This window comes from Oryctolagus cuniculus, chromosome 12, assembly GCF_051225735.1.
Source record: "Oryctolagus cuniculus isolate XC-2025 breed Fujian yellow rabbit chromosome 12, ASM5122573v1, whole genome shotgun sequence".
Classification (NCBI taxonomy): domain Eukaryota; kingdom Metazoa; phylum Chordata; class Mammalia; order Lagomorpha; family Leporidae; genus Oryctolagus; species Oryctolagus cuniculus.
The window spans coordinates 91,154,982-91,182,047 of NC_142878.1; the positions used below are offsets into that span (position 1 = coordinate 91,154,982).

At 47.1% G+C, this 27,066-nt stretch overlaps 1 protein-coding gene across 3 annotated transcripts; it reads left to right on the forward strand.

Annotated features, from left to right (window-relative positions):
• The first annotated feature begins 6,944 nt into the window (after window positions 1-6,944).
• Window positions 6,945-26,329, forward strand: FEM1B (fem-1 homolog B). 3 transcript variants are annotated; one of them, XM_051822326.3, is made up of 2 exons: window positions 6,945-7,906; window positions 20,120-26,329. In XM_051822326.3, the coding sequence occupies exons 1-2, from the start codon at window positions 7,659-7,661 to the stop codon at window positions 21,753-21,755; spliced, it is 1,884 nt and encodes a 627-aa protein (XP_051678286.1). In that variant the 5' UTR covers window positions 6,945-7,658; the 3' UTR covers window positions 21,756-26,329. The 3 variants fall into 3 exon arrangements, with proteins under 3 accessions (XP_051678286.1, XP_089166749.1, XP_089166750.1); XM_089310623.1 differs by lacking the exon at window positions 6,945-7,906 and adding an exon at window positions 8,218-8,414; XM_089310624.1 differs by lacking the exon at window positions 6,945-7,906 and adding an exon at window positions 8,725-9,162.
• The last annotated feature ends 737 nt before the right edge of the window (window positions 26,330-27,066 follow it).

Sequence of the window (27,066 nt, forward strand, 5' to 3'; positions counted from 1 at the left end):
GGCTGAAACCAGGAGTCAGGAGCTTCATCCGGGTCTCCCATGTGGGTGCAGGGGCACAAGTACTTCAACTACTTTCCCAGGTGCATTAGCAGGGAGCTTGATCAGAAGTGGAGCAAAAAAGATTTGAACCAGTGCCTTTATGGGATGCCGGTGCTGTAGGCAGAGAGGCTTAACCTTCTACGCTACAATGCTGGTCCTGGCCTCAACGTTTTGAAAAAAAAAAAAAAAAAGATTCCACATTATTTTTAAAAAACATATGTACTTAATTTGATTTTTTTAAAAAAGATTTATTTATTTTTATTTGAAAGGCAGAGTTACAGAGAGAGAGAGAGAGAGAGAGGGAATCTTCCATCTGATGGTTCACTCCCAAAATGGCTGCAACTGCCAGGGCTGGGCCAGGCCGAAACCAGAAGCCTGGAACTTAGTCTGGGTTCCCATGTGGGTAGCAGTGACCCAAGAACTGGAGCCATTACCTGTGGGCAGCCACAGGTAGTCACTCCCTTTGTTTACACTTAAACATGTGAATGGAGACTTCCCGGCACAGACAATTGGGCTAGGGAGATCCCGGGAAGAGGTAGGAAGAACCTAAACCTTTCACAAGAGATGATACAGATAATCAGTCACACCTGTAACCTGCATTTATCACCTAAGTGTTTTATTGTAACCTTAAGAGCCTTTTTGATATGTAAATCTTTTGTGCTCCTTCTTGTAAACAACTGGTCATGTTTAAATACTACTGCATTTATTCAATAAACGAGCCTTGATCAGGACTTGTCTTGGCTCCATTCTTTGCGTCCTTGTCCCCGAATTCCCACTCTCTGTTTCAGGAAACCCAGTTCATTGTGCCACAGGCCGGCACAATTACCTGTGTCTTCTTGGGGTGTGCCTTAGCGGGAGCTGGATTGGAAGCAGATCCAGGTCTAGAACCCAGATACGGGACGCGGGTGTTGCAAGCAGTGAGCAAGGGCAGACGCCCACCCTTTTGTAACATTGAGTGTTCAGTGAGTGGGGTGCGGCTACAGAAACCGTGACACATCTCTCCCCTAAGTGCAGCCATTATGCGTTATCACAGTAGTATGGTAACACAGGAAAAGGGCCATGACCTTATGGTAAGTGAATAAAATACAGAACTCTAGGGGTGTGGCTCTGATTTTGTTTATCGAACTATAAGTTTATATATGCATATTTATGGGGGACTTCAAAAACTTCATGGAAGATTTAAGTAAATGTTAGATTTATTTGGGTGCAAAAAAAAAAAAAAAGGAATCCCATGCATAGTTGTTTTTTTCATAGTATGCCTTTTCCACGAACTTTAAATATCTCTCATACATGGGCTTAGAAGAAAAGACTAGCAGACTAGCAGCAAATGGACTGATACTTATTGCTAGTGACCTAATTCTGTAAACGCATCTGACATTTAAAATTTACATTGGGAAAAGTTTCTCCATAAGCATGTGCTGCTCTGTCATCAGAGAAGCATATTATTTAAAAGGATCTCAAAACTGACGCTAACCCATATTGTGCGGCAGGGTTGGTGTTTTCCCAGCTGGACTCCGGTTTAAATCAGTCAAGTCTGCTCCTGCGCGGCTCCGGCAGCTCCTGGTGCAGGCGGCTCCCTCCCTCTGCCCGGCTCCTGCTCCCCTGCCTGCCTGGCAGCTGGGCAGCCCCACCCGTTCGTTCGGAGCCTGGTTTGTTTTTCTTCTAGCCCTGGATCCGCCGCCCAGCCCTCCTTCCTTGCGCACAGGGCTGTCTGGTCTTGTCTCCTGGGTGACTCATGCGTCAGAAATGGTAGAAGCCTCAAGGCCAGGGCCTGTCTCTGTGCAGGAGCTGGGGCCCAGCTCGCACGGTGACATCAATGTGTGTGATGAGGGTTTGGTTGCAGATTCCAGGCTGCATGGCCGGCGTGGGTGTCGCTAAGCTCCTGGCCTTGATGGAGGGCTTAAGTGATGTGGCCAGACACAGGTGAGGACAAGGCCACAGCTCCTCTTCCCAGCAGCCCCCAGCTCTGGTGCTGACTCACTCACTTTCCCTCCTGGAGTCTCCACCATCAGTCAGGCTGCTTCGCAGGGAAGAGACCTGACAGGCGTGGACAGAGAAGGCTCCTGCCCAAATGCACATGGATCAGATGGGACGGTTTCCATCCTGGGCGAGGACTGAGGCCGTGGAATCGGTGGGACTGATCCCCTGTGGCTCAGGATGCTACCTGATGTCTCCTTGCCTGTTCCATGACACACACCAAGCATCTGCCAGGCACAGTTCCAGGGGCCTTTCTATTAGCTCACTCGGTCTCTTACAACCAGCTTATTAGGCAGTTACTGTTGTCATGCCCACTTTACAGATGAGAAAACTGAGGTACTAGTAAGTAGGTCGCTGAGCTGCTCAAGGTGTCACAGCTTGATGGAGCTGGGGGAAGCCTTAGAGGTTTAAGCTCATTTGAATTGATGACAAGAACTGACTTGCTTTGTTCATTCCTGCAGACATTTGGGGGTGGATTCAGTGAGATGATGATAACGATGGCGGGTTGGTTTATCTCTTCCAATCCTCCAACCCTAGGGTGGAGTTGCTATTATTGCCCCCATTTCACAGACAGGGAAACTGACACATTGAGAAGTCAAGTGAGTAATGGTCCAGCGTCACACACCGGGGAGGGAGCGAGGTTGCAGGCAGAGAGGGATCCAGAGCGTGGTTCTGTCTCTGAACCCTCATGTTCTCTGCCATCTCTGTCATAGAAGGTAGCCGGGCCGGCGGAAGGGCAGGGTGGCAAAGTGCTTTGCAGGATATAATGTACAGTACAGACATGAGTTATTACTAGGAGGAGGCGAGGGTGACAGGAGAGACAGAGGAGAGCTCAGGGCAAATCAAGAAAGATCTGCAAGATGAGATGGCATTGGCTTTGGATTTGAAGCCGCGTTCATGGGGAATGTCCAGGGTGTGTGGGACATGGTGGGGGGGGATTTCCTACAGCCTTTCCTTGCACTGGATAGCTGATTAGATTACCAAGTGGGCTCCTGGGCCCGAGTGAAGCGATCAGAACCGCAGAAAACTGGGATCCCAACTGCAGAGAGCAGGATGGGGTGGGGGAGGGGGAGAAGGGGGCATGGAAGGCTGGCAGCAGGAGCCGCGGTGTCATCCCTGTGACGCTCTAGCTATGAGGCTGTGCTGTGGGCAAGCTGCTCACCAGCCCTCTGCCTCCGCTTGCTCATCTGAAGATTGGGAATGAGAATAAGGAGATGTACTTCGGGCTTGGGCGAATTCAACACGCAAATCCATGTACAGTGCTTACTGTGCTGCCTGGCACACACAAGCTCTCTGTAAGTGCTAGCTGTTGCTATCCTGGCTGGGACCACTGTCCCAGGACGAGTGGGAGGAGCTAGAACAGAGCAGACACACACGGCCACTTCATCTACTTTCCTGATGAATCTAAACTGGGCAGGGGTGACCGGTTAGCAACATAACATAGGTCAGTTCCCCCTTCACTCCCCTTGGCTTTGTTTTGCTAATCATTAGACCTGCTTTTTTTTTTTTTTTTTAAAGATTTATTTATTTATTTGAAAGGCAAAGTTAGAGAGAGAGGGAGATACAGACACACACACACACACACACACACATTTTCCACCCGCTGGTTCACTCCCCAAACAGCTGCAACAGCTGGGGCTGGGCTGGGTCGAAACCAAGAGCCAGAGGCTTCTTCCTGATGTCCCAAAGTAGGTGCAGGGGCCCGTGCACTTGGGCCACCCTCTGCTGCTTTCTCAGGCACAGGAGCAGGGAGCTGGATTGGAGGTGGAGCAGCAGGGACTCCTATGGGAGTGGCAGCTTGGCCTGCTGTGCCACAGTGCTAGCTCCTAGGTATGCTTTTCAGGGAAAAGTAAAAAGGTGGGCAGGGAGGCAGAGGCCAGTGGGTGCTCAGCCTGTGAACGGGGCTCAGGGGGACTCTTCATGGGGGGGGGGTCTTGTTAGGCATCCTGATTTCTGGAGACTTCCAGCGAAGGGAAGCGTTGTCTGGAATTTCTACTCTTATTCCTCAGCTTCCCCCGCCTGGCCCCTTAATGTGGGTTTCCTCTCCATTCTCAGAAGCAGGCACATCCTGCAGATGGGGTGGGAAGACCTTTCTCAAGCAGGTGCAGGGCACAGTCCAAGGGTGACTGCTGGGCTGGGAGACAGGGAGACAGGCATCTGTAGTGACAGGCACCCTTCCCCAGGACCAGGCTTGGCGACAGAGCGTCACGTCAGCATCACACAGTCCTGCTGGGGAAGATACGCAGATGAAGAAACTTGGCCAAAGCCACAGCCAGCCTGTAGGCGGGAGAGTCCAACCCAGATGTATTCAACACCGAGAGTTGCCCTCTTCCTCTATTGTGCGTGGGAGAGTTATAGGACCAAAACAAGTGTCTGCCCTGGCTCTTGAAAAGCCACATTTTCCATGTACTCCATGCAAAATCTGAGACACTGCATTGGCTCAGAGCTCTAAGGCTGGGCCAGCCTGCCTTGGGAAAAGGATCCGATCCACCAACTCTCAACCACCTCAGCCCCTGGGAAGCAACGTCCCGGGAAATGTGGCTCCAGTTTTTGTCCAGGTAGAAGGCTACAGAGCGTCGTCATTAGCAAATCAGTCTCCGCCGGGAACCAGGTCCTTGGAGTTGTACTTTATTTTTGTTCATTTGCTCAGTGGAATTCTGTGCAGGGGGAGGGTAATGGTCCTGCTTACACACGCTCTCTCCCAATTTGCACAGGATGACCACAAAAACATCACCCTCCAAACCTAGGTAAACAGAAGCAGCCACCTAGTTTCTATTCAAAGAGCTATTTAGCAACCAAGGCGTCCCAGAACCCTGTCCAAAGCCACTGTGACAAATATACATGAAGACAGCAGCCCCAAACTCCCGACCCGGGGCTGCTGGGGCAGAGGTGTATTCCTGCCTGGTGGCGGAGGCTCTGCGCCTCTCTCAGGTGTGAGCCTTGGTCCAGTCACCCCTTTTAGTATCCACCCAGTTCTAGCACCCAGCTGAGGTGGGAGGAAGAAGGGAGTCTTACTGAGCAATGAATGTCTGTGTGAATCAGGTCTTGTTTAGGGAACAAAACTGGAACAAGGCACCTGTGTTTTGAACGGGAAAAGAGTGATGGAGAGATGTGGGTGGGCCAAAGGCTGGGAGGAGAGGGTCTCACCTAGGGAGGCAGGCTGTCTTCCATGAGTGTCAGCTTACGCCCTGGTGATCCAAGCTGGAGTGGGGGTGAGAGGAGAGGTGTGGGAGGGAGGGAAGGAGGGAGAGAGAGAGAATGAGTCAGACAGGAGAGAGCCTGGTTGCTCTGTAGAGGCAGAGAAGGAAGTCAGAAGATAAACTGTGTCTCACATCTGAATGTGTCACTGCTGTGACCCCAGAGCCCAAGAATCCTGGGTGAACCTGCCCAAAACTGGACTGTCTTACAGTCTTCAAGCCCCAGAATGCAATCAGCCAGCTTCCCCCTCTTTCCCACCAGCTCCCTCAGAGACGCTATCGGGAGATTCTCATCTTTAATCCTTAATATGGGGGGAAAAGTCCAGTGTCAGTGTAGGGGGCTGCAAATAAGGAGAGTTGTGCTGTAGATTTAACAAGTGTCCCCTGCCCCCAGGAGCTCAGCACTGGAGGTGCAGGCTTCAACTCCTGGGACTGGAACAGTAGGGCTCCAATAGAATAATCCCTGTGAACCTGTGGAGTGCAGCCCCAGTTTTTGGAGTCAAAAGAAAATGTATTTGTTCTTCTCTAGGGCAGGTATGATCCCCTTGGGGGAAGGTGGGAAGGTGAGGAGGGAGAGAAGCGCCGCCCCGCACTTGGACTTTCCAAGGCTGCTCCCAGAGCGTCCTCGGCTCCACTCCTACCGTCCTAATCCCAGGCTTCTCCTAACTGACCTCTCCGCTTCTACTCTTGTTTCCTGGGGTCCTTGTCCACACAGAAGCCAGAGTGATTTTTTTTAAAAAGATATCATCAGGATCTTGTCATTTCTAAAACTCTTCAAATGCCCCCATCACTGGGTAGACCTCAAGCCCTTTGTCATGGGTTCCCGGGCTGGATGGGCATCCAGCCGTCTTCATCTCCCATTCCCTCAAGGGCACCTCCTGCTGCAGCCTCAGGGGCCTTCCTGGTCCTGGCTCACCACCCCTTCCTCTCTCGGGGCGTTTGTAGCAGCGATGCCCTCTGACGTGGAGGTCCCGCCCGACCGTGCAGACTAGTCTCCCATCACTCCCCTTCCATTCGTTTGACAGCAAATGGCGACAGGACTGCGTCTCGGCCATCATTTGTTTATTGTCTGCTTCCCCCCAACACAAGCCCCCGGGGGAGAAGGGCCTGTTCCATCGCGGAATCCCGAGTGCTGAGCGGAGCCTGGCACACAGTGGCGCTCAGGCATTCGTCGGATAAACGAGCTTTTCAGATGCCAACAACAATCTTGGGCCGTATGTGAGAACACGGACGTTCTTGAGGCTCAGGGACGGAGCGCCATCTCCCCAGGGACCCTGCCTTCCTCCGCCGCGCACGCCTCGCCCCCTCCCCAGCGGCATCAGCTCCCCTCAACGCGCCCCACACCCCGAATCCCCCTCCCCAGCGACTTCCGGCCCCTCCTTAGAACCCGGGGCAGCAGCCCGCGGGCCCTTCCATTTTTCGCGGGCTCGGCGACGCCGCCCTTCTTCTAATATAGACCCTCTGGGGGCGCGCATCTCCCTCCCGAGCCCCCCGACCAGGGGGTAGAGGGCCGTCCCGCAGCGTCGGTGGCAAAACACGGCGGGCTCCCTAACCCACCAGTTCGACGTCCTCGCCCCGGCCCCCACCCCCTACCCCGCCTTGGACCCCCAGGGCCGCGGAGGGGCGGGCAGAAGGCCCTGGGCGTCAAGGGTACTGAGGACATCCAGGCCCGACCCGGCACCGCGCAGCAGAACCTTTCTTCACCGCGGCCGCGTTTGCCGGCCGGCCGGCTTTGGAGGAGACACCCAGCTAACCGCCCGTCCGGCTCCGCCCGCCCCAGCCGGCGCCGTCGGAGGAGGCTCGCCTTCCTCCCCGCCCCGAGTTCCGGCGCCGCTCCTGTGGGCGCGTTCCGCGTCGCTGCGGGGCCACCCACGCGGGGCTCGCCGACGCCAGCCGCAGCGCCGCCCCGCACTCCTGAGCTGCGGCGGGCGAGCGTCGGCGGCCTGCCCGCGGCCGGAGAACGCGGAGAGCGGAGGCAGAGGCGGGCCCAGGCCTTCGGCCGGGTGGCCCGGGCAAGGCGGGCGAGGCGGGCGAGGCGCGCCCGTCGTCCGCCATCCGGGGCGCGCGCGGCCCTCGCGGGACCCCGCCGGCGACTCGTAGCTCGGGCGCGCGCCTGTCGCAGCCCGGAGGAAGGAGGGGTCCGGCCTGAGGCCCGGGGCGGCGGCCGCCATGGAGATCCCCTCGGCCCAGGGCCGGCGCCTGGGGCCTCGGGGGCGGCCCTGACCGCCCTCCTCCCCGGCCCGGCTGGGTGGCGGACGTGCCCGCTGCCGTCTCCGCCCTCCCCGGGCCGCGCTGCTGCCTGGGCGCGGCGGCGGCGGCGGCGGCGGCGCCCTGTTGAATGGGCTGTGAGGGCCCAGGTTTGAAGTGCTCGGCGGACGCGGCCTCCGGGGGCGCAAGGCAGCAGCCGCGGTGGCGACCAAACGGGTGTTGGAGTTGGCGGCGGCCATGGAGGGCCTGGCTGGCTATGTGTACAAGGCGGCCAGCGAGGGCAAGGTGCTGACTCTGGCCGCCCTGCTCCTCAACCGGTCTGAAAGCGACATCCGGTATCTGCTTGGCTATGTGAGCCAGCAGGGAGGGCAGCGCTCCACGCCCCTCATCATCGCAGCCCGCAACGGGCACGCCAAGGTGGTGCGCTTGCTGTTGGAACATTACCGGGTGCAGACCCAACAGACCGGCACCGTCCGCTTCGACGGGTAGGTACACCCCGGCTCCAGCCTCCCGCCGGCTCCCGGGGCCTCCCCCCGTCCTGCAGGGCCCCTCGTTAGGTAGAATCCCAGTTGTCTTCTCGGCTAGGTGGACTGGACGAGCAGTGTTTTGCGTTTTCTCGGGACTGGCCTTGTAACCGCGATCAGAAATTCATGAGGTCGGCAATTAACATCGAAGACCTCCGACGCGGGTTCTTGGGCTGCCCAGTTTCCTCCTCCTCCCTTCATCGCCCCCCAGGACCCCCATAACCCGACCCCTACAAGCGAGCGGTCGGATAAAGCCGTCCTCGGCGAGCCGCGGCCCCTTGATGTCAAAGTCAGCCCCCAGGACCCGCAGCAGCTGCAGCCTCTTGAGAGCTCGTCACGCAGCCAGACATCTGAAAACGCGATTCTGGCCCGTCCACATTGCTGGGGTAGCTAGGCCGGCTCCACAAATGGCCCTGGGCCTGCCGTAGGCGGTGATGCCATTGTTAAGTTGGCGGTGTTTACCCTGCAGGTTGTGGAGGGGCTGGGTCCCTTGCTGTTGGGGGGGGGGGAGGGGGCGGTGTTCAGACTTTCCTGCCCTCGAGGTTGGGGAATGTGCCCTTTGGGTTTAATTGTGCGTATTTTGGGGCGCGAGGAGGGGCACAGGCTTGTCAGGCTGAGTGATCCAGTGTTTCGCAGATTACAGCTCCTAGAGATGTTTGCTTCATTCATTGTGTTTTTTGTTGACTTGCACCAGGAGGTGAGCTATTTTATCCTTTTATTCTTCTGAAGTGGCTGGGGCTAGGCATAAAAATACAAACTCTATATGGTCAGGTTGAAAACGTGGTACTTCTCTAAGGTGACTAGGGTCGTGTGGAGGCGTTTTCAGGCTCAGTGTTTTAGATGGGAGGAGAATATTTTAGGGCTTTACGCGTTAGTGTGAGGATAGCCCGTGGGTGCTGGCTTATCTCCAGAGACATTAAGGAGGTGGTGATATTTTGGTTTTTGTTTTTTCTTCCCATGTTGACCAAAGATGGCAACCTGATTCACGGTTGTTTTCTCTCGCTGGCATCTATGTCTCCGGAAGGCTCCGCATTCCCACAGCCTGAGTTTACACCTGCAGGAGGGAAGAAGAAATGACCCCTGAACCCGGGGTCCAGCTGCGCAGGCTCGTGCGTTCGCTGAGATAGGCGTCTCTGCAGTAGCAGCTGCTCCGAGTTTGCCGAGGCCTAGTTGGGTGAGGAATAGTCTGGAAGGAGCATAGTTCTCTAGAAATTCAGGTGGGCTTCGCTTGTCGCTGCCTTCCTTGGCCATCAAAGGGAAAGACAGTTTGAGTGGCAGTTAAAGGAACGGGCAGTGAACTGGACCTGTAACATGGAGACTAGGAAGTGGTTTACCTTGCCCCACGCTCTGCAGGGAAAGGAAGGGCTTTAGGCAACAAACACGTGGAGTACCCACTGTGTGCCAGCCTCTGTGGTAGATACTGGTGTCTAGATGAGTGACACGGTGTTCCCACGGTGGGAGAAGGAGGTAGGGAGAAAGAGAAGGGAGACGGAGACAGTGACAGAGAGGAGAGAGAAGTGGATGTATAAATGAGCAATTATGGATGCCAGTTCAGTTGGGCTTGCAGAATCTTTTGGACTGTGAGGGAGAGGGAGAACAGGGAGGAGAGTGCTTGGCTTTGCGTGGGGGAGCCAGGGAGGGTGTCACAGAAGAGGTGATATTCGAGCTGGGTTTTAAAGATGAGTGGGACATGAAGAAGAGGGGACAGCACCATGGTGCGCTTGAGGTGGCCAGTGTCCCAGGGCTGTAGCAGCAGGATTCTAGCTGGAAAGACTGTGGGAGACCAGAGAGCACTGGATGGCCCTTGAGTGAAATACCAAGAATCAGACTCAGGTGTTCCATCGTTTGCAGTGTTGCCCGAGCCTTCCTGAATCTGTGTATCTGCTTAGCCTATGGAGTGCTAGAATTAGGAGTTTCTTAGCTTACAATTGAAGTAGCTCAGTGTTCATTTGTTTCATGCCATGTCCCTGCATCCTCAAGGATACGGAGCAAATGGAAGGGTTCTTTTGAGGCGCTTACCAATTACTTAGTAAGAGAGAAGAATTGAGTTTCATGGCCACCTTCTGCCCTCTCACACTTCTTACTGAGGTTTTGCTGTAGTGTAGCGCCATCATTCTGGCACGTCCAAACCAGGAGAAAGAATGGGACTCGCAGACGTGTAGCTTGTCCCAGCACGCCTTTCAGCCATTGAGCAAGCGGTCGGTGGGTGCTGTTGACCTTAGGAAGCGTGCTCGCTCCCTAGGGGCTGCCTTGTGAAAAGTGCTTTTCCTTGGCTCTGGAGACCCCAGGTGAGGTGGGGCTAGCAGGTTCCTGTTGATGCTGAAGTAGATTCGAGTTTTTCACTTTCAGTCGCTTGTATACCATCGTCCCAATTTTTGACTGAGTTATTTGCCATCCGTCTTGCTACTAACTTTTAATGCCTTTAAAATTTCTGTTATTTACTTTATAAGTATCTTTAGAGTGTCGTCTTAGCTACCTCCTATGAAACAGTATCTGTAATTTGATGTAAGGTTGTGTGTGTATGTGTATATACACATAAAAGAGAGAAGGAGAGAGACATTAAATAAAACTGTTGTCAGCACCGTGGCGCAGTAGGTTAATCCTCCACCTTCAGTGCCAGTATCCCATATAGGCACCGGTTTGAGTCCCGGCTGTCTTTCTTCTGATCCAGCTCTCTGCTATGGCCTGGGAAAGCAGAGGAAGATGGCCCAGGTGCTTGGGTCCCTGCACTGGCGTGGGAGACCCGGAAGAAGTTCCTGGCTCCTAGCTTTGGATTGGCCCAGCTCTGGCTGTTGTGGCTACTTGGGGATTGAACCAGCAGATGAAAGACCTCTCTGTCTCTCCCTCTCTCTGTAACTCTCAAATAAATAAAATCTTTAAAATAATTAACTGTTAAAAAAAGCTTTTAAAAATCTGTATTCTGCCTAAAAACTTCTATACTACATTAGGAGACTAAAATAGATTCATACTACAGCCTGAGGGAGAAAGGGACCACCCACCTAGATTAAGCTGTATGTGGCTATTTGAGTCCTCATTCACATTTCTAGGAGTAACATCTGAGGTTATTTGTGGCTTAACACGTGAATACCAAGATTGACATAGGTGAATGGTCAAACTGAGAAGCTGTTAAAGAATGTTACAGACATGATGGGGTGGGGGCATTGTGGTGCAGGGGCTTAAGCTGCCTTTTGGGACTCCCGTGTCCCATTTCAGAGTGCCTAGGATAGAGTTCTGCCTCTGCTTCCAATCCAGTCTCCTGGTAGTGTGTACCCTGGGAGGCAACAGATGATGACTCAAATACTTGGGTCCTTGCCACCCACATGGGAGACCTGGATGGACTTCCTGGTTTGGCCTGGCCCAGCCCTGGCTGTTGTGGGCATTTGAGGAGTGAACCAGCAGATAGAAGATCTCTCTCCCTGTTACTGTGCCTTTAATATGTTAAACAAACAAACAAAAAGAATAGAAATGTTAAAAGAATGTGGGGGCCAGTGCAGGGGCTCAATTGGCTAATCCTCCACCTGTGGCGCTGGCATCCCATGTGGGCACCAGGTTCTAGTCCTAGCTGCTCCTCTTCCAGTCCAGCTCTCTGCTGTGGCCCGGGAGGACAGTGGAGGATGGCCCAAGTGCTTGGGCCCTGCACCCCATGGGAGACCAGGAGAAGCACCTGGCTCCTGCCTTCGGATCAGTGTAGCTTCAGCCTTAGCGGCCGTTTAGGGGGTGAACCAATGGAAGGAAGACCTTTCTCTCTGTCTCTCTCTCTCTCACTGTCTAACTCTATCTGTCAAATAAAAAAAAAAAAAAAAAAAAGAAAGAAAGAAAAGAATGTTATAGGAATGGAGTAGAACAGAGGGAAGGGATCATGTGTTCCTGGTGGCTTATGTTAGCTTGAGTTCTGAGGACCCTGCTGCCCTGTGCCGGAGTTTGCAGGGACCACCTGTCCGCAACACACTGACTAGCGTGGATGTGGAGGAGGACTGAGCTCTTTAAGTCCATGCTGGTGCCACTAGTTGTGGCAGATGCCCAGGTAGCTGAAAGGCGTGACAGGCAGCACATCATTTGGCTTCGTTTAAAAAGGCAATGGCAATATATATTTTAAGGAACTCGTTAGACCCATTAAATGATTTTAGTCTTTGGTAAAATAACAATGCTGATCATGTACATTTAGTGAATTTTTATTTCCATTCAAAATGCTTGAATCATGCATTTCTGTTTCAAATTGAAACAGGAAATAGATGAGTTGGCCTTGTGATTAGTGGTGTTCTGTCACTGTGAACCATTTCCATCATCTGTTACATAGCTTTTGTTTGAAAGTGTGAATATCTGATTATAGTTTCTTGATTTTAAGTTGAAATATGTAATAGAGAATTTGCATTGCAGTTTTGGACTGAATCTGGAAAGAGCATTGTTTTATAGTTTTCTCCCTTAAGAACTTTAGTGACTATTGCATTACTTACATTTTTTATTCTGTTAAGTGCGTTTGGTATTTTGTTCTGAGGTAGTATAGTCTTATATTTTAGCTAGGTTTTATAGATAGAGGAATGTATTAGATGTGAAGATTCTAATTCTCTTGAGTCATTTGATATTTTGGTTTAGATGTAGATGTTCTGAATTCACCAAGGCTAATGTGTCATTACTTAAAACAAACTGCCAGCTGCAGGCACTTTGTAAAGAACAGAGCTTTACTTTGGCTCATGGTTCTGAAGGGTCGTAGTTTGAGATGATGGGTGGGCCATGGCTTTGGTCTGTGGTGATGGAGTTCTTGCTGACAGGGCACCATGTGACAAGGGGGAGACAGTGTATGTCTGTATGTGTGACCTCTTTCTCCCCTTTTGAAGCCATTGAGATTCAATGATGAGGGCCTCACCCTCATGGCAAAATCCAGCCTAATTACTTCGCTAAACTCCCACCTCTTAAACACCGTAATTAGTGTCATTGCCATGAGATTCAGGAGACTAACACGCTGCCTGAGTTTGGGTTCAAATCACACTAAAACCGTAGCACTAGTCATTTTATAAAGCGTTTGCAATGAATTTTTAAAATTATTTATTTATTTATTTGAAAGGCATCATGGCTAAACGAGAGACAGACACACAGAGAGCCAGAGAGCCTCCATCTGCTGGTTCACTCCCCAAATGCCCACAACAGCCAGGGCTGAGTCAGGCCGAAGTCCAGGAACTGCATCCTGGACTCCCATGTGTGTGGCGGGGACCCAAGTACTTGAGTCATCATCTGCTGTCTTCCAGGCACATTAGCAGGAAGTTGGGTTGGAAGTGGGAGTAGCAGGAACTAGAACCTAGCACCTGAATATGGGGTGGGGGTTTCCTAAGCAGAGGCTTAACCTAATGCTCTGCATCTGCCAACTCCTGAGTACCGATTTTAATGTCATGTTTCTTCAGTTTCAGATAGCTTAGATTCATATTTCTGGCATTTAATAATTTTATATTTTAAAAACCAGTACAGGGACTGGCACTGTGGCATAGTGGGTAAAGCCGCCACCTGTGGTGCCGGCATCCCAAATGGGCTGGTTCAAGTCCCAGCTGCTCCACTTCCAATCCAACTCTCTGCTATGGCCTGGGAAAGCAGTAGAAGATGGTCCAAGTCCTTGGATCCTTGCACCTGTGTGGGAGACCTGGAGGAAACTCCTGGCTCCTGGCTTCAGATTGGCCCAGCTCCAGCTATTGAGGCATTTTGGGAGGTGAACCAGCAGATGGAAGACCTCTCTGTCTCTCTCTGCTTCTGCCTCTCTGTAACTCTGCCTTTTAAATAAATAAATAAATCTTTAAAAAAAGTACAAAGAAGCTTTATAATTAACATGTAAATGTAACTGTGTACTTAGTGTTTTGATAGATTATTAGTCAACCTGACAAAATACTGTTTATATTGAAACAAAATTTGAACAGTGTTCCTTCCATTTGATGCATTTTATGGTATTCAAAGTATGTTTGTAAACACTTCAGTTATATTTCTATAAGATGGGCTTTGTAAATAGTGTCTACCTTAAAGGTTTATTGACAGGAGATTACTTTAATGTGAGGATTAAATGAGATATCACATTAAGCTGTTAAGAGAGTGCGTAGCACATTAAAAATACTTGATAGCTATTTGTGCTCATTTACATTTTCTTTAAAGTACTTTGTATTTCTTTTTAAAAATGTATCATTGTATATTTTTACTGAAGGTATAGCAAATCTAGTAAAGTGTGAGAATCTTAAGTGCATAGTATAGTGAACTTTTAATGTTTGCATCTAGATACTCACTGTCTAGGTCAGATATGTGAAACTATTACTCTGTAAAAATTTCCCTTTGTCCCTTTTCAGTCAGTCTTCCCTTCCCACCACCCCTACCCCTGAAAAATGATTGTTCTGACTTCTCTCTCCATAGATTAGTTCTACTGGTACTTGAATTTCCTATAAGAGGAATCATGCAGTATACTCTATTGTGTTCAACTCTTTTTTTCTTTTTCTTTTTTTTTTTTTTTTAAGATTTATTTATTCATTTGAAAGGCAGAGTTGCAAAGAGGCAGAAGCAGAGACAGAGAGGTCTTCCATCCGCTGGGTCACTCCCAACACAACAGCCCTAATGGCTGGAGCTGAGCGAATCCGGAGCCAGGAGCTTCCTCCAGATCTCCCATACAGGTGCAGGGGCCCAAGGACTTCTTCTATTGCTTTCTGAGGTCATACATAGCAGCGGGCTGGATTGAAAGTGGAGCAACCAGGACTCGAACCAGTGCCCATATGAGATGCCGGCAGTGCAGGCGGTGACAACCTGCTACTAGTGCCGGCCTCCCGACTTTTCTTGTTTGACATAAAGTCTGTGACATAGATTCATCCTTGTAGCTGTGTGCATCGGTAGTGTCTCCTATTTTTTGAGTGCTGTGTAGTATTCCTTTGTATGAATCTACTGTGATTTATGTATCCATTTTCCTGTTTGTGCGTATTTCAGTTGTTCCCAGTGTTTGTTTGAACACAGCTACTGTGAACATTGTTATGTATGTCTTCTGGTGGACATTGCATTCTTTTCTCCTGGTATATATCAAGGAGTAGAATTGCTGGATTGTGTGGCAGATGTGTGTTTAATAGATTTGCCAAGCAGCTTTCCCAAAATGGTTGGACTGAATTTCATTCCTTCCAGTGGTTTCCACCAGCTGTGAAGAGTTTCAGTTGCCCTGTTCTTATTAAGTTAGCTATTCTGATGGATGTCTGTTGGTCATTACTAGTTTCAATTTGTATTTATTTTGGTGAGTAATTATCTTGTTCTGTCAAATGTTTCTCTTGCAAATGTCTTCTCAGTGGATGACTTGCTTACGATATAACATCATAATGAATAGCGGTTCTTAGTTTTAATGAAGTCTAATCTTTTTTGTTTTATGGTTATTACTTTCTTTTTGCATCTTTGAGAAATCTTGATCAACACTGAGGTTATTAAGATAGTGTGTGCGAGTGTGTGTGTATGTGTGTGTAGAAGCATTTATTCTGCTTTGCACCTTACAGGTTTATACTGTTACTTTAATGTTTTGTACATAGTGTGAAGTAGGAGTCAAAGGTAATTCTTTTTGATACAAATTATCTTGTTGCTCCAGCTACTGTGAAAGACCGCACATGCTTTCACCTGAATTTCGAGTCTGTGTCATCAATGAAGTGACTCTGGACTTTTTTTGGCTTCAGTTGATAATACTGTTCTTTGTATCAGCAACACACTCACACTAATCTCTTTTTTTTTTTTTTTTTTAAGGATTTATTTATTTTTTTTGAAAGAGTTACTCAGAGAGAGAAGAGGCAGAGAGAGAGGTCTTCCATCCACTGGGTCGCTCCCAAATTGGCCGCAATGGCCGGAGCTTTGCCAGTCCGAAGCCAGGAGCTTTTTCTGGGTCTCCCACATGGGTGCAGGGGCCCAAGGTCTTGGGGCGTCTTCTTCTGCTTTCTCAGACCATAACAGAGAGCTGAATTGGAAGTGGAGCATCCGGGACTTGAACCAGCACCTACATGGAATGCCAGCAATGCAAGTGGTGGCTTTACCTGCTACGTCACAGTGCCGGCCCCAACACATTTATCTTAATTGTTGTAATTTGCCCTCTAACTTTTGTTTTTCTTCAAGATTATCTTGGTTGTTTGCATTTCCATGTGCTTTTTGGAACTGGCCTATCCATTTCTTTATATGTGTGCACATGCAAAATTATACTACACAGTTCACTGGGATATTGATTTTGATTATATTGCATCTTTATCATTTTAGGGAGTAATTGACACCTTAACACTATGGAGTCTTCTGAATTGTGAATATGGAGTATTTCTCCACTTATTTGGGTTTTCTTTTATTTATCTCAAGAGTTTTGCCATTTCCAATGTAGACGTCTAGCATGTTTCTCATTGACTACTAGATACATTGATACTTTCTGATGGTGTTGCAAATAGTATTTCTTTGACAGTGCAAAAAAGTATTAAACTATTTATATACAGTCATGGAAATTAAAATATAATAAGGAGTGAGTGCTTGGCCTAGTGGTTAAGATGCCAGTTAAGATGGCTACATCCTGGGGCCTGCGCTGCGGCTAGGCAGGTTAAAGCCACCGCCTGCTGTGCTGGCATCCCATGGGGTTGCTGGTTTGAGTCCCTGCTGCTCTACTTTCATTCTAGCTCCCTGCTAATGTGCCTGGGAAAGCAGCAGAAGATGGCCCAAATCCTTGGGCCCATGCACCTGCGTGGGAGACCTGGAGGAAGCTCCTGGCTCCTGGCTTTGGCCTGGCCAGGCCTCGGTTATTGCAGCCATTTGAGAAGTGAACCAGAGGATGGAAGATTCTCTCTGTGTTCCCTTTTCTTTGTGTGTAACTGTGCCTCTCAAACAAATAAATATATATATATATTTTAAAGATGTCTTCATCCACATCAGACCTGCTCTGGCTCTTGACTCCAGCTTCTTGATAATGCAAAGCCTGGGAGTCAACTGTGATAGCCCAAGTGATAGGATTCCTGCTAACCACACGGGGGAGCTGTATTGATGGCCCTGGCCCATCGCCTGACTGTAGGCATATGGGAATGAACCAAAGGATGGGAGCTCTGTTTGTCTTGTCTGTGTATCTCTCTAATGATAATTGAAAAAAGAAAAAGTGTTTAATGCAATAGTGAATTTTGGTAAAGCTGAGGTAGAAGGTACAGTTGGCAACCAGTGAAACACATCACTGATGTAATGTTGTTTCCTTGATTCATTAAGTTTAAAAGATGATTTATAATTAAATGGCTTTTTAAAAAAGATTTATTTATTTATTTATTTGAAAGGCAGAGAGAGAGGTCTTCCATCCACTAGTTGGTTCACTTCCCAAATGGTCGCAACAGCTGGAGCTGGGCCAGGAGCCATGAGCTTCCTCCAGGTCTCCCACGTAGGTACAGGAGCCCAAGGACTTGGGCCATCTTCTGCTGCTTTCTCAGGCCATAGCAGAGAGCTGGATCAGAAATGGAGCAGCCGGGACTTGAACCAGCGCCCATATAGGATGCTGGCACTGTAGGCAGTAGTTTTACCCACTGCGTTGCAGTACCAGTCCCTAAATGATGTTTTAAAAAAAATTTTAAAAAGAAACTTCAGAAATTTTCTGATTTAAAAAAAAAGATTTATTTTTTTTTGAAAGGCAGAGTTACAGAGAAGTGGGCGTGGGGGGGCGTGGGGAGAAAGAATCTTCCATCCGCTGATTCATTCTCTGAATGGCTGAAGTGGCTTGAGCTGGGCTGATCCAAAGCCAGGAGCTTCATCTTGGTCTCCCATGTGGTTGCACAGGCCCAAGTACTTGGGCCATCTTCCACTTCTTTCTCAGGCTCATTAGCGGAGAGCTGCATCAGAGGTGGAGCTGCCAGGATTCGAACCAGTGCTCAAATGAGATGCTGGTGCCGCAAGTGGCAGCTTTACCCACCATGCCATAGCACAGGCCCCAGTTTTCTGATTTTTTAAAAATGTATTTCTTTTAAAAGCAGAGAGAGAGAGAGAGAGAGAGCAAGAGAGAGAGAGCGTAAGCGCACTTCTATTATTCCCCACATGTCTGCAGTGACCAGAGAGGGAGAGATCTTTTGTGTGCTTCTTCATTCCCCACATGTCTGCAATGGCCAGGGCTGGGCTAGGTTGAATGAGTGTAGGGGCCTAAGTACTTGGTTTTTCCCAGGTGCTTTAGAAGGGAGCTGGATCACAAGTGCAGCAGCTGGGACTTGAACCAGCCCCTATATGGGATGCCAGTGTCGCAGTCAGCAGCTTAACCCACTATACAGCGGTGGGCCCTTCTGATTTTTTGTTGTTGTTGATGTGTATCTTAAGTACAGTAATATGCACAGATATGAAGTGTGTAGTTTGGTGGAAAAATTTTCCCCCTAAATACACATCCATGTGAACACACCCCAGATGAAGATACAGCATCCAGTACCTTCAAGCCTATTGATACTACCGCCTTCATGCATAAGTAACCACTGGTACTGAGACAGCTTTTGCTTATAAACATTTTGTGGCATTATTTTAAATTGAGGAATTAATCACTTGAATTATTATATACTGAGAATTTTATTTTCAACAGAGGTGGTAGAAGGTATTTTTGAGATGTTGCTAACTGGGATTAAACTTTGATTTTATCTTAGTCTGTTTTGTGCTGCTATAACAAAATGTTTGAGGCTGAGTAATTGATAAAGTCAAGAAGTTTATTTATCACAGTACTGGAGACTAGACAATCCAAGGTCAAGGTGCTTGTAAGTTTGGTCGTCTTATGAGGCCTGTGTCTGGAGGGGAGGAGTGCTCTGTTCTGGCAGGAAGCAGAAGGGCTGTGGCACTGCTCTGTTCCTGGAGTCTTACTGCCATTCACAAAAGCCGGAGCTTTCTGGCCCTCATCACCTCTGAGAGGCCTCTTCTCTCAGTACTATCACATTGTCCGAATCTGAATGTTGGAGAGGACATGTTCCAACTCTTTCACTTCATGGGAGGTACAATTTGACCTGTTGACTCACTAGTGAGGTTCTTGGTATATACCCGATCACTGTGGTGAATATTGCTTTGATCAACCTTGTTCCTTAACGCTTCCAAGTATACTCGCTAGTTTCTAGCACAACAGATCTAAATCTCTAACAAAAATCTACTTTTCAGGTCTTTTGGTCAGTGGTAGGATAAAAATCCGTTGAGATTGGGGGAAATCGAAAGTGGAAAAATGAAAGTGATTTATGTGAGAGTCTAAGTAGTGAACTTAGCACGTGCAGGTGTTCAGTAAGTGGTGACTGTGAAGCTGTAAAGTCCACATCACGGTGGGGAAGGTCCCTGCTTGGTTTTCAGAAGTGCTGCTTGTTTCCTGCTGTTAGTAGTTTCTTCCAGAAGGATTTGGTTGAAGAGCACACAGACATTCAGTATATACACATCGGTACAGGTATATCTTAACAACTTAGATGTACAGGGAAAGGCATCGATGGAAAGTAGAGCCTTTTCACAAGATGAACGTGAAGGACTGTGTGTGCTCCCTCCCGTTCACTGCCTCCCCCAGCCAGTGGATCAGCTTGGTGGTAAACATGTTGTAAACCCCTTGCATTTCTTCTGTGTTTTCTGGTGATTCTCTGCTTTTTTTTTTTTTTTTTTTTTTTTAAGGTTTATATGCTGTAGCAATGATAACTAATAGCTAGCTGTAATTGTAATGCTAACTCTCATTCTTACTCTCACCTTAGCTGTAACCCATTAACTGTAACCCTAACCATAACCATAGCCTTGGCCTAGCCCTAACCCTAAACCTAAAATTAACCCTAACCCTAACCCTAGCCCTAGCCCAGGCCCTAGGCTAAACTTCAACCCAGCCCTAACCCTAATTGTAGCCCTCGCTTTAGCCCTAGCCCTAGCCCTAGCCCTAGCTCTAGCTCTAACCCTATCCCAAGTCCTGTCCATAAATCTAGCCTAAGACTAGCCTTACCCTTAACCCTAATGCTAGCCCTAATCTTACTCTAATCCCAATATAACTGTAACCCTTAACCTAACCCTGATTTACCCTCATACTAGGTACAAGTACCATACAGAGTGCTTTACTAGAATTACCTGTTTTTATTTTCACAAAATCCGATCTTTTATGAATGTTCTGGAGGGTGAGGTTTTGGTTGATGCAGGTGATGCATCCTTTAAACTCATATTAAGGCATGTGGCTGCCATCATGTAATGGTTTGCTCTTTTCATGGGCAGGTATGTCATCGATGGCGCCACTGCTCTTTGGTGTGCCGCGGGAGCTGGACACTTTGAAGTTGTTAAGCTTCTAGTCAGCCACGGAGCCAACGTGAACCATACCACCGTCACTAATTCGACCCCACTACGGGCAGCATGCTTTGACGGCAGACTGGATATTGTGAAATACTTAGTTGAAAATAATGCCAACATCAGCATTGCCAACAAGTATGACAACACCTGCCTAATGATTGCAGCATACAAGGGACACACTGATGTGGTCAGATACCTTTTAGAACAACGTGCTGATCCCAATGCTAAAGCACACTGTGGAGCCACAGCACTGCACTTTGCGGCTGAAGCCGGGCACATAGATATCGTGAAAGAGCTGATAAAATGGCGCGCCGCAATCGTTGTGAACGGCCACGGGATGACGCCCCTGAAGGTGGCTGCTGAGAGCTGTAAGGCTGATGTTGTTGAACTGTTACTCTCTCATGCTGATTGTGACCGAAGAAGTCGCATTGAAGCTTTGGAACTCCTGGGTGCCTCCTTTGCAAATGACCGTGAGAACTATGATATCATGAAGACATACCACTATTTGTACTTAGCCATGTTGGAGAGGTTTCAAGATGGTGATAACATCCTTGAAAAAGAGGTTCTGCCACCAATCCATGCGTACGGGAATAGAACTGAATGTAGAAATCCTCAGGAGCTGGAAGCCATTCGGCAAGACAGAGATGCTCTTCACATGGAAGGCCTTATAGTTCGGGAGCGGATTTTAGGGGCTGACAACATCGATGTTTCCCACCCCATCATTTACAGGGGGGCTGTCTACGCGGACAACATGGAATTTGAACAGTGTATCAAGTTGTGGCTGCACGCCCTGCACCTCAGGCAGAAGGGTAACAGGAATACTCACAAGGATCTTCTTCGATTCGCTCAAGTTTTCTCACAGATGATCCATTTGAATGAAACTGTGAAGGCCCCGGACATAGAATGTGTTTTGAGATGCAGTGTTTTGGAAATAGAACAGAGTATGAACAGAGTGAAAAATGTTACAGATGCTGATGTACACAACGCCATGGACAATTACGAATGTAATCTCTATACCTTTCTGTATTTAGTGTGCATCTCCACCAAAACACAGTGCAGCGAAGAAGATCAGTGCAAAATTAACAAGCAGATATACAACCTGATCCACCTCGACCCCAGAACTCGGGAAGGTTTCACCTTGCTGCATCTCGCGGTCAACTCCAACACGCCAGTCGACGATTTCCACACCAATGACGTCTGCAGCTTTCCCAACGCGCTGGTCACCAAGCTCCTGCTGGACTGTGGTGCCGAGGTGAACGCTGTGGACAACGAGGGCAACAGTGCACTGCATATCATTGTTCAGTACAACAGGCCCATCAGTGACTTCTTGACCTTGCACTCTATCATCATCAGCCTGGTTGAAGCTGGCGCTCACACTGACATGACGAACAAACAGAATAAGACTCCGCTCGACAAAAGCACAACTGGGGTCTCAGAAATACTACTTAAAACTCAAATGAAGATGAGTCTCAAGTGCCTGGCTGCCCGAGCAGTTCGGGCTAATGACATTAACTACCAAGACCAGATCCCCAGAACTCTTGAAGAGTTTGTTGGATTTCATTAAGTGACTGGATATGTAAAATCGTTTAATGTGGTGCTAAAAAGTAAAGGACTTTAATCACAGACAATAGAATTATGTGTTCATAAATTCTGCTTTTCTTTCCACTACCCTTCCTCCCAACCCAGCCTCCCTTAGTTCTGTGTTTGTTCCTGCCTGTTATGGGAATCGATTTCAAACACACTTTAGACAAAGCCACATTGTTTAGGTGTAATTAGAGTTTGAGGTATTTGGAACGTTGATCACCTAACAATTTCTCCTTTTTTTTTCCTCTTTAAAGGAACGAATATGAAATATTTTGTTTATATAGTAGGGGACATTTATGATTTCAAGTTGATGATGTTTAAACAGCTGCCTACAGCAGTGTTTCTGTTAAGCCCATGTCAGCGTGTTTTCCACGCCGCAATTTGGAGGATTTCATGAAGAAGAGGAACTACAAAGGAACATGGAAAGTGGTGGGATATTCAGGTGTTCTGCCCATGCCAAGCTGCTGCGGATAGCTGTCACTCTTCATTTCTTCTGTGGAGTGCTGCAACACACATTAACATCAGGAGGATTTAAAAAACAGCTGCAGATGAATCTGAATGTGCTACTTCACTAACAACACTTGGCAAATGTCTCAAGTTAAATCCTTTGAAATTGTTGCATAATTGTGGATACTATAGACAAAGTGGTAGTAATCTTAAAACCAGTTTTTCAAAGAATACTGATGAACTCTTTGCCTTTAGGCGCAAATTCTTCAAAGCCTGTTTTAATGAAATTTATCTAAATTGCAGCAGTCTGCATTTGATTCATTTTATGGATGTGTAAAAATTATGAATTCTGTGTTTTCTTATGAAACAAGTTGTCACAATATAGTTACACATTCTATTTTTGTCCCCTTCTCCCTTCCCTCTCGTGTTGTTTCTTCCACAAAATGGAAAGCTACTTTTCCAGAGGGCATTATTTGTGCCTCCCTAATAAGGTGTTTGTGACAGATGAAAAAGAACCAGGATATTTTTGAATTTTTCCTTTCTTAGTCTGTGACAAGAAGTAGAAAAATTATTGATGTGGTCCAGGAAATAGAACGTTTTTGAGGATGAAAATAATTCTCAATTCCACTTGAAAGGTATTTTTTGTCAGAACTACAAATTTTTCAGCCACAAAATGTTGCTTATTCTGACAGCTCTACAGGAGTCTTTATGCATTTTTGTTTGGTTTGGTTTTAATGGCAACATTTTAACTGTCAGATAAAGTATTCTGTGGTTATCTTTTAAGCATCACAGAAATTCAAGTAAAGGATACACATCTCTTTCTATTGATACTAAAAACGATAAAGTAAAATCAGCCGTATCTGTAATTTTCTCTCTAGTGCCAAATGAATGCCTTCGCTACTCATAGTGCATGGTACTGTAAGTGAAGATCTGCAGCTTTCTTTTTTCCTTAACAAAAAGCATTATAACGACGTGGCTACATCAGATACGCTTAGACAAACCCGTAAGGTTTCAATCAACATTTTATGTGCAGATGTTGCTTTGTAAAATACAAGAGAAAGGTTGCAGTTAGAGCAGTGTCAAACAATGACCAAGCCAAAATCAGCACCTAGGGCCTTAAATAAGACATGCCCCACGAAAAGAGATACTTTGAAGGGTGGGAGGAGATGGAAAGGGAGGTTTAAACACTTTTTCCCTCCGGGAAGCATGATACTTCTACAGCTCTATTAACACTTTGACTGTCTTCTTGCTTCAGTTAGGAATGCTTTGATGGTCAATTCTGCCCTGTTGATAGATACGTGATTTCCTAACATGAGATTTTTTAAAGAGGCTTTTTTAGGATGGCTTAAAGGAAGGCATTTGAGCCCTAATTTGAGAATTACCCAACCTTGATCCTGCTAGTGTGAGTCAGGGAGATCCTGTGGCCTGAAGGAGAAAATGCGTTTTTCCTTAAGGCGAGTGAATCATGCCTTTTCCATGGCTCGGACCTTCACAGTGCAAGGCCTGCTTGTTGGACAGTCTGGGGAATGGCTATGATACTTGGTATTCAGTTGGCTCCATTATTGGTGTGTATGATTTTTAAACACTTGAAATATCGGATAATGTTGCATGTTTTAAAAACACATTTCATCCCTTCGGCTTCCCAGGACCAGCACTATTTAAGACATTAGTTACAAAATAAAGATACCGACTATGTACATATTCAGACATCAAAATTTAATGTCCCTCAGTGTTGTGGAGGAGGGAAGACTGTGCTGGAGAAGGTAAAACCGTGCTGATTGGAAGCTGACAAAGATGGAGAAAGAATCGAAGAGGGTAATGACATATGAACTGTGCTAATGGTAACTAGATTTTTTTTTAAACTGTAGTATAGTAGTACATTGTGCGCTCTCTCGCTGGGGATCTAATTCTGTCTTGTAAAACCGATGTGTGTTGTGAAACACCTGTATAAAAGCATTCTTGAAACAAGTGATCTACATGCCTGTTTTTTAAAAATTTTTGGTAGAATTATTTAAAAGTATGTTTCGCCAAACCCCTCCCAAACTTAGTATTTTTTTTGTTTGTTTGCTGTTTTAAAAGGAAAATAGATAAGAAAGGTTATAGTTTTACACCTCAGCTCACTACGAACTCTAGGCTGACTCCACTGTGCAGCCACTGTTGTCATTTGACTTCTATTATTGGTAGAAATCTGCTTTGAACTGTAACTCTTCCTGGAGAGCATTACAGATTCGTTCAGAACCTCTCTGTTCTGCTTGATACGTGATTTCTTCTACGTCCTATAGATCTGGATGAGCTAGAGACCTGGGTGGACGCTTTATATTGGCCAGCCCTGACTTAAGTGGGCTTCATACTTGCAGTAGAATTGGTGAAATTGAACTCTGGAGTTAAAATAACTAATTCAAGGAGTGTGCAACAAATTCACCCCTTTCACTGATGCAGAAGGGGGACATTTTCACTAAGAACCGATGCTGACAACCTGAGTTTATTTGGTCTACCCTGGACTGCTCTAGTGGCGCCACAGCCCACCCACCTTTGCTGTGGGAACCTTTAATAGACTAGCTAAAAAGTGGATTATCTGTAGGCCTTTTTCCTGAGAAGGGTTCGTTTTATGTACTAATAGTTAATGGTGGCTAACAGTGAGCCTGTAGCGAGGTGTAACAGCATTGTTTGATGTGAAGTCAGATTTGAAGGCAGCAGCTCCCTCATGCTGACTGTTTGACGAGTGTTTTTGAAAATCAACATTTCCAGGGAGCAACACCCTATTAGGGTTCCTACCACAGTTGAGGCAGCTACTTTCTGAATAAGACCACTCTGGGTAACTCAATGAGAAGCATTTTTGGGGTGGGGTGGGGTGGGGTGCGCAATTTGAGTTGCCGTACCTTGGATTAAGTACTATTGGCTGGTTTAGAAGCGGCTGGCAGTTGAACCAGTGAGTAGGTGAAAGAAAGTGCAGTGGGCTTGTTTTCATGGTCGATTTTCTGTAAAAACCTTAACTGTTCCACTTCAGACTAGCCAGGCTTCTGCTTTCCTCACTGATTCTACTCTAACTTTGAAAGGGGTTAAAGCAAGCAAAAGTCTGCCTTTCTCTCTGAGAAGTTTTTAGTCCAGGAGATTGTAAGCTGTGTGTCCATTGCTTCTCTCAAGATGCACAGCCGTGTCCTGGATAGCTTCTCTTGAAAGGAGAAGGCGCCTCGCAGTGTCTGTCCCATGGCAGGGTTCTCGCAGACTTGCCCAGATCTTCTCACGGGCTGGCTTGTACAGATCCCCTCCCCTGAATGCAGGGTCTGACATAAATCCTTCATTGATAGTGGTGATGTATTAGTTTTTAAAACTGTAAAATAAATGTGGTCTCCAGTCCTAGGTTTGTGGTGTGTCCTTTTGTGTTACTGTGTAGGGGAGGGGCAGTGACTTGGTGGCAACGGGGCGTGTGTCTTGCTTTGTGTGCAGGGGCGAGCATTGCTGAAGTACTAACAGCCTTTCATTTAGGAGTGAGTCATGGCATGAGCGGCCTAACCAGAAAAATGACAGGGTGAAGACACAAGCTTGCCGAGTTGGTGACGTGAACCAGGTTCTGTATCTGTTTTTTATCAGGTGTTGTAAAATTGTGCATGGCCTTTTTTCTTGTTGCTTAATAATTGGGAGAGGGAAAAAAAAAAAACCCTCCACTTTCCTAACCAATCTTCGCAGAGGCACATCATTGGGGAGTAAAGTCTGCCTGGCCTAAACTATTGGAGAGATCTGTCCTTGAATACGCACCCTCCCTGTAGTCCTCGGTGTGGGGGAGTCGCCTTGTTGTATTCTAGTAATCCACTGTGCATTAGAACAAACCAATGATGTCATTCGATTGTGTACTTTTGTCAAATCATTTATGTGACTTTAATAAAATAGTGAACTTGCTGACTGCACCAGAGGTCTGTTAGTGATTTGTATATTGCATGGTCTTCCCCCCCCCCCCCCCCATTTGAGTTTGACATGTCGAATCACTTTTTTTTAAATTTAGTGGCAATGAACAGTCCTAATAGCTCAGCTAATTTGAAACTAACAATCTTGCTGTACAAAAGGAAAAATATGGTGTTTGTGTTCAGTAAATGTTTGAAAAAAGAAAAACTCCCTTGAAGTTTGTGTCTTTATTGTTCGTTGTGCCTTAGTTGAGATGCTCTTTTGTTGGGCTCATTAAAAAAAAAAAAGCTATCAAGGTTCCACGTGTGCATGGGAAAGAATTCAGATGGTAAAATAATCCCGCTTCCTCTTTGTGCTGTGCAGAAGCGGTCAGTAGCTTTGCAGTTTTTCTCTGCGAGTCTGTGTTATTTCTCCTCATTTTAAAAAATGCAAGTGCACTCTTTTAAATTTAATATATTTTAGGCATTTTTCATTCCACAGCTGGACTTTAAGAAAAAAAAGCTTCACAGTATTTAGTTCAGTTTTCATTTTCTTTTTTTTGATTTCTCAAATAGCGCTGCGGTGAACATCTTTAAATACAGTATTCATAGAACAACCTCATTCCTAGCACTGGAACATCTGGTTAGTGACTGTGCATTTGGAATCTTGACAGAGGCTATCCGAGTGCCTTCATCTCCCTATACCTTTATATTAATAAAGGTGTTACCTACTCAGTTTTTGTCAGGTGATTAGTGAAAAGTAGTATTTTGTGGTTTTGATTTGTGTTCTTTTCATTCTGAATGAGGTTGAACACTTTCTTCTATGTCCTGACCTTTAATAATTCCTTTGTGGTGGTCTTCTCACTCGTTAGAAATTCCTTGGAAATTTAAGGAGATTTCATCATATAACAGTTAGTAGTTTTTTGATTTTTGAATGTAGTTTTTGTATCAGAAGTTTATACTTTT